The sequence below is a fragment of the Dama dama genome, chromosome X (assembly GCF_033118175.1).
Source record: "Dama dama isolate Ldn47 chromosome X, ASM3311817v1, whole genome shotgun sequence".
In the NCBI taxonomy this organism is placed as follows: domain Eukaryota; kingdom Metazoa; phylum Chordata; class Mammalia; order Artiodactyla; family Cervidae; genus Dama; species Dama dama.
In genome coordinates, this window is record NC_083714.1 from 40,466,029 (window position 1) to 40,478,135 (window position 12,107).

Below are 12,107 nucleotides of genomic sequence, written 5' to 3' on the forward strand. Positions count from 1 at the left end.
CGTGTTGTTAATTCCTTGAGTTTCCTGGATTGGTGCCTTTTATCAGTTCTGTAATTCTCAACCATAGTCAGATATTTTCTTCTTTCCTTTTTAGACTCCAATTAAAGCTATGTTAAGTGTTTTTTTCTTCTCCACATGTCTTAACTTTTTTCTGTATTTTCTATTTTTTTTCTGTGCTGTGTTCTTCTGGTGTATCTTCTAGTCTATAAATTCTCTTTTCACATGTTCCTTCTCTTAAAATTTCAGTAATAATCATTCTCATTTCTACAAGTTCTGTTGTTTTTCAAATCTGCTAGGTCATTATTTTATGCTTATCTAGTTTATGCACATGCTTTCACACTTGTGTTTGATGTCTTTGAAATATATATTAAGTTTGGTTAACTTTAAATCTGCCTCTTATCATTCCTGGATCTGAAATCTTTACAAATTTGTTTCTGCTGGTTCCTGCCCATGATTCCTTTTTTCCTTATATACTTCATTATTTTGACTTCACATTCATTGTTCTCAAGTAGTATTTGTGGAGTTTGAGTCCTAGGGTCAAAGTACTTTCCTTCAGAGAGGATTTTCATTTACTTCCACATGGTGTCTTTGGAAAATACCAGTCCAGGAACACCTTAAGGCAAATTCATAATTTAAACTTCCTGAGGCAACTTAGATGATGTGAATCTAGCCAGCAAATCTATGATTTTTGAGGATAGTTTTATTTCTCTCCCCCTACCCCCACCAGGTTCTGTTTATCTTTGAGGCCATCTTCCCAATAGTCCGTTGGGACTATAGGAGTAGGCTCACTTCTGGCTCACCTTTATCCTGAGGATGTTGCTTTTGGAAGGGGTGGGTGGCCTCAGCTTAGTGTGCAGAGGGTCTCATATTAGCCTTCTCATCTGGGAGGGCCCCCCCGAGTGCCCCCCTCCTCATCCTATGAAGCTACCCAAACTGAAGTTCAGGTTTGCCCAAATTAGCAGGTATCCTCAGTGCAAGAGCAGCATCAGTGTTTCCTTACCCAGCTGACCTCTCTGGCTTGCTGCTTCCCCTTAGAATTTGGCATTGGGACCTCCCTCGCAGTCCAGTGGTTAAGACTCTGGGCTTCCAATGCAGGGGGCAGGGGTTTGATCCCTGGTTCAGGGAACTAAGATCTTATATGCCACATTGCATGGCCAAAAAATAAAAATAAATAAAAAAACAATAAGAATAATAAATAAAAAAAGAATTTGGCATTGGTAGTTCTTTACTTTCTTGTCACCTCATGTTGCTTTTTTAAATTTTAAAGCCTATTTTTTTAGAGCAGGTTTGGGTTTATAGTAAAATTGAGAGGAAGGTACAGAGATTTCCCATGTACCCTCTGTGCCATACAGACATAACCTCCTCCATTCTCAGCATCTTCCACCAGAGTGGGACGTTCATTACAACTGATGAGCCTGCATTGATGCATCACATGATGACCACCTAAAGTCCATAGTTTACATTAGGGGTCACTCTTAGTGTGGTACATCCTATGCTCATGTTACTTTTAAGGAGATATTTGTTATGATTATCATTTGTGCTTTGCAGCAGGAGATTTGGCCAAGATAAGATGGGAATTGGAAATCTAGTTAGTTTTAAAGCATACTTTTAATATCTAGTAGGAAGGAATCTAACATTTAATGACTTCCTTATTCTGTGCCAGGTACTGTACTAGTTCTTTCCATATGATTTCTCATTTAATCCTCTTAATAATTTTATGAATTAAGTGATGGTAGCCCCATTTTATGGACTTCCCTGGTGGTTCAGTAGTAAAGAATCTGGCTGCAATGCAGGAGACCTGGGTTCGATCCCTGGGTTGGGCAGATTCCCTGGAGGAGGACATGGAAACCCACTCTAGTACTCTTGCCTGGAGAATCCCCATGGACAGAGGAGCCTGGAGGGCTAGAGTCCATGGGGTCACAAAGAGTTGGACGTGACTGAGTGACTAAGCGCAGTGTGCTGCTTCTGTTAGCATATATCATGGCCATACCTCCATACCAGTACGTGCAGATCTACTGTAGCTGCATTGTATTTCTCTATATGGTTATATTGTCTTTCATTTAATTGTACTGGCAGATACAGTCCAACACATCACAAGTCTTATACAGAAGCTTCTCCCACACCCTTATGGAAAAATAGTCATTCACTCTCCCTTAACCAGTTTTACCAGAAAAGAACAGTCAGAAATTTTCTTTCTTCTGAATTGGAGCAGTGGTTCTCAAAGTGTGTTCCAGGACCAGTAGCATCGGCACCACCTGGGAGCTTGTTAGACATATAGAATCTCAAGTTTCACCCTAGGCCCAGTGAGTCAGAATCTGCATTTTAACAAGATCCCTGGGTGATTTGTAGAAACTTTCAAGTTTAAGAAGCACTGATGTAGGATAATTACCTACAGATATAGTTGTGGCTGTTAGGGAACGAACTAATGAATACTTGACTGATAGAGAGTTTAATTCACTTTTTGATGCCTCTGTTTGATGCCTGTGACTATAAATGTAAATATACCCTCATTATACAAAATTTGGTAAGTACAGAAAAATCTAAAGAACCAGTGGAAAAATGAATGCCTGTAGTATCACTACCGAGAGACACCACAGTTTACATTCTGCAACACGTCTTCTTTCTATTTTTTCTTGTTTCCTTACTTTTACCATAAATAAAGCCCAAACTCTTGATATGCTTAAACTTTAAGTACCTATAACATTTTATTAGTTTATTTGCATTACTTCATATTTTTGTGTGGTTAAAAACCAGCAATGTGTGCATTTGTGAATTTTACATTTTCAAATTATTCCTTTGTAACAACCGTTTAAGACAATAGAATTAAGTAACATCTTAATTTTAGGACAGATATTCAGGGCTGCAGTTTTAACCTTATAAAAACATATTTACACTTCAGTATGCTTAATTTATAGCTTGGTTTTTTAGAACTAATATATCCCATTTTCATTCCATGCTCACAATTTATATTTTTGAGTTTGTAGGAAAAATTCAAACTTCTTTCAAATTTGTTTATATTTTTGCAGCCTGAATTCAACAAAAATAATACTTACTACCTCTTCAACCACGTTGATATTACCATTACATATCACAGTGAAAATGAAGTAGATTGGTATGTTTCAAAATTGGTTTCTGCTAGACTTGAACCCAAAAGGTAATTATAGAATATCTTTTAAAGTAGTCCCATTAATTTAAAAATTAATTCAAAGTGTAGAAGATCTCACCAGAATTTTCATTTTTAGGATATATGTGTGATATAACATTTGACATAAAGTTTAAAAAAATCAAATAGACAATTTTATTCCCTTTTACTTATAGCAAGCATCTGAGTAACAGGTAATGTGAGAAAGAACTGACAGATCTGGAAGAGAATAGCCTTATTGAGGGTGTCCTAACTCTCCTTTAGTTGCTGCCATATGACGGAGATTACATTAAGGTTTGTGTTTGTTCAGAGGAGAATTCTAGTTCCAATGGAGTCTATTAGGGAGGTATCAGTTGGGTTTGAGGAAGAATCTGCTAACAGTTAGAGCTCTCTAACAGTTGAATAAGCACTCTCAAGAAGCAGTGAGTAGTTAATCCCTAGATGTTTGTAGGAAGAGCCTAGATGACCCAGCTCTTAGAGATTTCATAATTAGGCACCCAGCATAGTGTCTGGTCCTTAGTAAGTGAATACTTAATGAATTTTTATTTTATTTTATTATTTTTTTAATACTTAATGAATTTTAAGGGCAGTTCTGCATTGGGTAAGAGACTGGATAGGTGCAAATGATGTTCTAACTTCAAGATTCTTTGAAACTGTAGGATAAGATTGGTACTCTTCAATTAAAAGAGGGAGGGGGAATAAATCATACAGTATATCAAATCATGATCAATATGGGTAAAATATTATAAAATCTGATATATTAGGATGGAGGAAGTTATCCTTTGAGACTAAGGTGAAGTATATTAAAGGAGGTAAGTGTGGTATAGTTTTCTGAACACAGAACAGGAATTTGGAAATTTGGATTTTAGTCTTATATCTGCTGGCTCCATTTTGGAAGTCAACCCTAAGTTCATTAAGATGGATCAGATTTCATTGTTTTTAAGTCTACTAGCTTATTTTATTTTACCCAAGGTTGTTCCATCTGTCAGAACTAATGACCAAAGGAAAGAATAGTTAAAGAATGTACTGTACCAATCTTTTGGCCCTGGGTACATTAACTTGATGTCTCACAGGCTCAATTTCCTCATCTACAAAAGGAGGGGACTGAATTAGGGGTTTTTAATATAGATCCTTATGCATCAAACCCAGTTTTTATTGATGTGTATTTTTCTGGGTAAAAGGGTCCATATATTTCATTAGATAAACAAGACCCCAAAAGATGAAGAACATTGGTACTTTCCAAATCTGATTTATCTTTGTTTTTTTTATTTTTTTTATCTTTGTAAAAAGATATTCTTTTGGAAATTAGTGGTTATGTTAAAATTTTTTGAAGATTTATTTCATAAGGTATTGCAGATAGGAAATAAAAGAAAAGATTAAAAGGATCAGGGCATGTTTATCATTAACAGGGTAAACAGAGCTACTCAGAGAGGCCAGGGAATACTAACCATTGTCAAGGGCAATCACCCATGCTTCTTTGTGTATGTCACTTCTGATAAGTGGGAATAGAATTTTAGGTTCATGGACTGTGAGATCTGACTCAGAATGGCTGCTCCTGTTGAATGTCATTTGGGTAGAAAGGTAGTAAACATACAAAGTATGATATAGGAAGCTAATCTCATCAGCTATATGAAAATCAAATTTAGTGCTTACAGGCACATTGCATATTCTCAAACTCAGGGTAAAAAAAGCCAAGAAAATAATTTTCTAGAGCTGTATTTATCTATCCTGCCCATAGTAATCACTTATATATGCAGGCAGTAAAACTTTTATCTAATCACAGTAAAGCTCATTTATTTGGTCCCCCTGAGAATAAGGACTGTGTTAAAATTCATCTTTTTCAGAATTGGGCAATCTGCTCAAGGTCATAGATGTGAGTTAGGCCTAATGGTTTTCTCAGTCTAAAGTCTTGTGGTTTTTTTTCAGGTACTGTACCCTGTTTATTTCCCTGATGGTTGCCATAGCTGATTATCTCTTTTTCCTTAAAACACCTGCTGCATTGGCTTTTGGATTGCCACTTTCCTGGTTTTCTCTTGTCTCACTGGTTGCTCATCAGTCTTCCAATTTCTCCAACCTCTCTCTCTCTCTCTTTTTTTTTCTGTCATTTTTGGGTTTACCACACGGTTTGTGGGATTTTAGTTCTCCAACCAGGGGTTGAACCAGGGCCCTTGGCAGTGAGAGTAGGGAGTCATAACCACTGGACTACCAGGGAAGTCCCTCATTTCTCCAGCCTCTTAATCTCAGTGGGCTCCAGAACTCAGTATTTGAGCTCTGCCTCTTTATTTATACTCACCTTGGTGATCTTACCCTGTCTCCTGGCATCAGACACCACAACGACACTTAGGTCTCTGTGTGTGTGCTCAGTTGCTTCAGTCATGTCCAACTCTTTGCTACTCTGGACCGTAGCCCACCAGTCTCCTCTGTCCATGGGTTTCTCCAGGCACGAATACTGGAGAGGGTTGTCATGCCCTTCTCCAGGGGCTCTTCCTGACCTAGGGATCAAACCCATGTCTACTGTGTCTCCTGCATTGGCAGGCAGATTCTTTACCACTAATGCCACCGGGAAGCCCCTCTTAGGTCTCTAGACCTGTATATTTAGCTGTCTATTTGCCACTTGGATGTCTAATAGGCATTTCCAACTTAACATGTCCCCAAATAAACTTCTAATCTTCCCTCCAAACCCACTTCTCTTGTTGTCTTCTCCATCTCAGTAGATGGCAACTATATCCTTCTAGTTGCTCAGACCCCCAAACCATGACATCACTCTTGATTTCTCTTTATCATTCTTCCCTCATACCCTATATCTGGTCCAACCCTTTAGTATATCATGTGGCTCTGGCTTTTTTTTTTTTTTGGCAGCACCATATGGCTTGTGGAATCTTAGTTACTAGACCAGGGATGGAACCCATGCTCCCTGTGATGGAAGCCCAGAGACCACCATGGAATTCCCCATGTGGCTCTATTTTAAAAACATATTTAGAATCCACTACTTCTCATCACCTCCAGCACTATCAGCTGGTCCAGGACATCATCATACCTTACCTGGATTGTTGCAGAAATCTAGCTGGTTTTCTTGCTGCTACCCTTGTCTTCTCATAACCTTTTCTCAATACAGCATTCAGAGCATTCCTTTTTATTTTTTTATTTTAAACTTTTATTTTGTATTGGGGTAGATGATTAACAATGTTGTGATAGTTTCAGGTGAATAGCTAAGGGACTCAGCCATACATATACATGACCCTTTTAAAATTTCAGCTTGTGTTAATCCCCCACTTAGAATCATCCAGTGACTTCCCATCTCAGAGTTAAAGTTGAAGTTGTGAAAGTGGCCTGGAAGGCCTTATACAATTCATATATAAGGCCAGTGGTTTAAAATAGGGCTTCTAACTCGATTAGAGACCTTTATAGAATTTTTGCCACATAGTCTCGCATATGAAATGCAGATCTTCCCTGTATGGGGTTCAAGACCCATGCTTCATAGCATACTTGATATGCATTATCATGTAGTAATTTAATTTTTCCCTTCAGTGTGAAATGTTGACCTGTAGCCTTAACAATTATGATTTCTCTAATTCATAGCTATTTTAAAATGTATTTTGGCTTTAAATAGAACACGTTTATCCTACACTTGTAAGGGCACATTATGGACCAGACAGTAAGTAGGGTTACAGGAATGAATACAAAAGATGTGCACACCAGTAACCTTTGCAGTTGTGAGTGAGTGGTTTGATTGTGCATGTATGTGTAGAGATAATAATCTCATCAGGATTGCATAGTAATCTTTAGACAGAAACCACGGGGTAAACTGTATGTTGAATTAACTAATTAAAAAATGAAGCAACATGGTTTCTCCTTTTGATTTTTCTCCCTCCCTTTTATTCTTTTATTTTTCAAGAAATAGAAGAGTCACTTTATTTCTGACCAGGCATTTGCTAGCTTCACCAGTCCTGTCTAGTTTCAAGCTTCTCTAGTTTTTGTTTTCCATCTTTGGGTTTTAATGATCATTCTCTTTTTCAAACACAAAATGTTCACATAGATATATCCTCAGGCCCTTTTATGGCTAAGCATGGCATTTTACACACAGTAGGCCCTCAAATCTCTGGGTGCTTATAAGTATGATTTCTGTCTCATCTATTTGATTTTCTAACTCTATAGTTGAGGTTACAAGATAGATTTTTTTTTAGTATATAGAAGAGAGGGATGGGATGAAAGATGAAAAATAAAGCCATTTGCTAATAGGATTTAAAAAAAATCTATCCACTGGCAAAGAGAAAGTTCTTAAGTATTGTGTTTTGGGCAGTATATTGAGTCTATTTGCATGTTAGGGACATTTAGAAACAAGAATATTTTAAATTGTAAAGAGTTTTAAATGCAGAATATAATGAAAGGCCCATTTTTATCAGCCTGCTGTTATTACATGCCCAAAGAACCATGAATCAGAAGTTTACAATTTCAATTTGGTATAAAAATTCCCTTCCCTTCCTTTTCTCCTTCTCTTTTACTAGCTATAAACATGTAGATGAAAACCATCTAACTTGTAATGGAACCCCTATGGAAATTCCTGGAGACAATACAGATAAGTTGAACATCATCTACACTTACTCGGTGAAATTTGAAGTAAGTATTCCATTCCATAATCTTACTTTTTTTTCTAAATCAAGTATATAAATATCATATACTTCAGTAATATTAAAGCCTTTATTTCTATCAATTGAAAGTTGTATAGTGCACCTTTGGAGTCCAGGAAAGAAGGTAAGTTCTTCATGTTAAAACCATTCAAAGGACAATCATTACAGGAATTGCTGTATTTAATCTACTACATTTCAGGTAGCTTGCCAGGTACTTTACTTATTCTTACTTCATATTGATGTTTGAATGAGGTACATAGGAAACCAGAGAGGTGTCGCCTGGGGTTGGCAGACTGGCTGACTGCTCAAGTGAGACCTTAAAGGAAGAGTATCTTGTGGAAGAGACAAAATCTAGTATAGTGAAAAGAGCAGCCATATTGGACATTTGGACTAACCTGCAGTTCAAACTATGGCTTGGCCATTTACTAGACACAAGTGCATAGGCAAGTCATGTGATCTCTGAGGCTCAATTTCTTCTCATGTCATTTCATCCTCATTTTCAGAATATATAAAGCCCTTAGCATGATATAGAATAGGTCCTCAACATATAACATTTATTATTATTTGTACATCTGGAATTATCCCTTTTGTGAATAGCTATTTTTATAAAGATGGTATGTATTTTTGGTAAATAGGTAGATAGATTAATAACATTCTGGTGAATAATCTATCAGTTCTTTGAAGCCCATGTTTCCCAAAGGGTTTTCTGGAAACAAATTCCTTCATATTTTATTCATTTTAGCTTTTTTTATTTTAGCTTTATATTTTAAAAGGTGTTACATGAAAAAAAGGATCTATGATGAGGTTACGGTGGATAATGCTAGGTTAAACAATGTTAAAACAATGGCTTTAAGGGTATTCACTATGATAAACAGCATTGTAAATTTCCAAAAGATGATTATAACATGCAGCATTTCATAGACCATGGCACAGCTCATGGGGATATCATTTTCTGTAGGAAAATACTGTGTGTGGTGCTAAAAAGTGCACAACTTTGTACAAATGGGGTATTATATATACTATTTTCACTTACTGTATATGTCATGGACATTTTTCCAGGTCAATAAATACAGAGTCACCACCTTCTTTTTATTGACTACATAGTATATTTAATGTACAGGCTGTAATCAACTTATTTAGTGCCCTATTGATAAAAATCCAAATGTCTAATTTTTAATTCTTATAAACAGTGTTTTAATTAGCACCCCTTTTTATTTGTCTGATTATCTCCTTGCATTAAATTCCTTGAAGTAGGAATTTAGGTAACAGGGTATACAGAACAGACTTTTAGACTCTGTGGGAGAAGGCGAGGGTGGGATGTTCAGGGTGTAAACATTAAAAAAATATATTTGTTTGCCTGCGCTGGGTTTTAGTTGCAGCACACAGGATCTTTGATCTTTGTTGTTGCATGCAGGATCTTTAGTTGCAGCATGTGGGATCTAGTTCCCTCATCAGGGATCAAACCCGGGACCCTGTATTGGGAGCACAGAGTCTTAGCCACTGGACCACCAGGGAAGTCCCAGGGTGTACACATTTTGATAACACATTACCAAATTCTTTGCAAAAAAGCTGTTAGGCTGTTCCCTAGCATGCTCCGCAATACTAGGTTTCTGTCAATTTAAAAAATCTTGCTTCATAATTTTAATTCTGTGAGTATAACAAAGTGAGATAGATTCATACTAGGCAAACTCCTAAGGATCTAATATATAAACCAAAACACCAATTTCCTAATTTATTTGGAGAACTCTAAATGCCTCGTTGACCACATCATTCATGTTAGCTGGTTGGCACATCTGCCAATGATAAAGAGATATGAGAAAACAAATATAAATAGAGTAGAATAAGTAGAAAGTTTCTTGGTGAGCATAGGACTCCAGAGAAAAAGGAAGACAAGTATTAAAAGATGATATTCACATGGCACATGGACCAGATGTTCATATTCATGGGTCAGGTACTCTTAGCCTTGGACAGTTTTAGAGGTACTTCCCTAGAAAATGAACAGTGGGGCTTTCCTTTCATAGGGAAAACTTTTTATCACTATGTAGGTATATGTATTTCTCTTTATAGTTTTTCTTAAAGACTATGTGTCATATTTTTGATTCAGCTTTGATTATACTTGATTTTATACAAGGCTTATTTCTTATAGCTTTGGATATGCTTTCCTGAGACAAAACCCTAATCACCTTATTTGGGATCAGGTCTCAAATCTCTTTGAACACTTACAAATTGTGCTTGGTTTGTGTCATTTCTATAGATGGCCTGACAGCCATTATAACACAATTCTTCCTAATCTCATTCTCAAAGCAATTCCAGTTTGGGGATGCCTTGCTTTTGTCCCTATGTATCACCTAGAGTGGTTATCTCCATTTTATAAATGAGGATCCTAAAGCCCAGCGAGCTGAAGTAATTTTCTCCAGATCATAGCTAGCAGGAGGTGGAAGTGATATTCAAACTCAGGTCTGTTTGGCCCCAAACTCATAGTTTTTCCACTATTCCATTCTGGCTTTCTATATTAAAGGTCTATTATATTTTCTGCCTACAGAGTTACTGTAAAGAAAATGAGAAGCGTTTATGTTAGAGATATGTGTGTGTACTTTGAGTCATCCAGCTAGAGGTCAGGATTACTTGATCCTACATCCTGCAGTTTACCCAAAATACAATTGGTGAAAACAGGCAATTTACCAGTCCAATAAGTATAGTCCAGTCTTCTAATCTCTGGATGAAACACAGAAGTGTAATCTGGGAAAAGGAATGAAGTACACCCTGAAGAAATTAAAATAACCTTTCCCTAGTGATTGAAAATAGTATTCCAACTCCAAGCTATTACCAGAAGTAGATTGAAGAGTGGAAGCTCTTATATATTTTTATCACTTATCAATTGGCTATTAAAATTAAGTGTAGGATGGTAACAGACTTATTTGTGGTGATTATTTTGAAATGTATAGAAATATTGAATCACTATGTTGTGTAACAAGAACTGACAGAGTTGTAGGTCAATTATACTTCAAAAACAAACTCAGAGAAAGAGATTAGATTTGTGGTTACTGGAAGCAGAGGATGAAGGGAGGGAGGAATTAGATGATGGTGGTCATAACTACAAACTTGGAGTTATAAGATAAATAAGTGCTAGGGGTGTAATGTACATCATGATATATATAATTAATGCTGTATATTATATATGAAAGTTGGGAGTAAATCCTAGGAGTTCTGATCATAAGGAAAACATATTTTTTAATTTCTTTAATTTTATATCTATATGAGATGATGGATGCTCACTAAACCTATTCTGGTCATGATTTCATGACATATGTTAAGTCCCATCATTATGCTGTACACCTTAAATGTATACAGTGCTGTGTATCAATTATACTCAGTAAAACTGGAAGAAAAAAAATAATAAAATAAATTTAAGTGTAAGAACGCTTATGTTTACAGGAAATGGCAAGGGAAAGCACATCTAAACTCTGAAGTTTAGACTCAAGCCAGGGGCCTACATGGTATGGTGTTAGTGGTCTGTCTGCCTGTTAGGAAGCAACTGTGGCAGTTAAAAGAGCTAAAGTGCAAGTTTAGATGCAGCTATAGCATATGGGGGTTTTGGGGGGATTGCCTTATTTGGGGTTAGGTCTCAACTCCTTGTTCTTTAACTTTCCTTAATCCTGGGAGCTATTTCAGAGGAGGAATTTTCCTTCCCATTGAAACTCATTTAAGGTGCTTAGAAGGCCTGTGGCTTCCAGATGTGGTACAATGGAAAGAACCAGACAAACCCAAGGTCTGAATCCTGGCTTTGACATTTCTTAGCTGTGTGAACTTGGGCAGGTTACATTGAGCCTATATTTCCTGATCTGTAAAATAGGGATAAAATAGTTACCTCATGTGATTGCTAGCAGAGATAAGTTAACAAACATATAAAATATTTAGCACAGCTCCTAGCCAGTAGTAGACACACAGTGTTTCCTCTTCCTTCTCTCAGATACAGGAGCGCTTGCTTTATAAATGTCTTATACAAAAGTAGCTCATAGGTGCAGAGTGCACTTATACAGTGAGAATGCACTAAGCCACAATGTTCTTTTTTTGGCCTTTACTTAATTGCTTTTAACCACAATAGTCTGTATCTGAACACCAGGAAGTTGCTGTTACAGTTGTGGGGAGGGCGCCAGGAAGAGTGGTTATGAATATCTCTGATGGTGTTGTTTCTTTATTTTCTGTCTTGGGTTGAAAATGTTTGTGTTTTTAAAAAATTTTTTACACAGTGATAATCGTACACATCAACATGTCCCAAAGTGCATTCCCGAGAATGCTAGTCAAATAAATTTGGAAAATGCTACTTTCTACTGTCT

At 36.7% G+C, this 12,107-nt stretch overlaps 1 protein-coding gene across 1 annotated transcript in view; it reads left to right on the plus strand.

Annotated features, from left to right (window-relative positions):
• LOC133052044 (transmembrane 9 superfamily member 2-like) overlaps positions 1–12,107 on the plus strand; it is an 83,250-nt gene that overhangs the window by 15,708 nt on the left and 55,435 nt on the right. The window contains exons 6-7 of the mRNA XM_061136786.1: positions 3,027–3,154; positions 7,648–7,759. Coding sequence (XP_060992769.1) covers positions 3,027–3,154; positions 7,648–7,759 — 240 coding nt within the window. The remainder of the gene's footprint in view (positions 1–3,026; positions 3,155–7,647; positions 7,760–12,107) is intronic.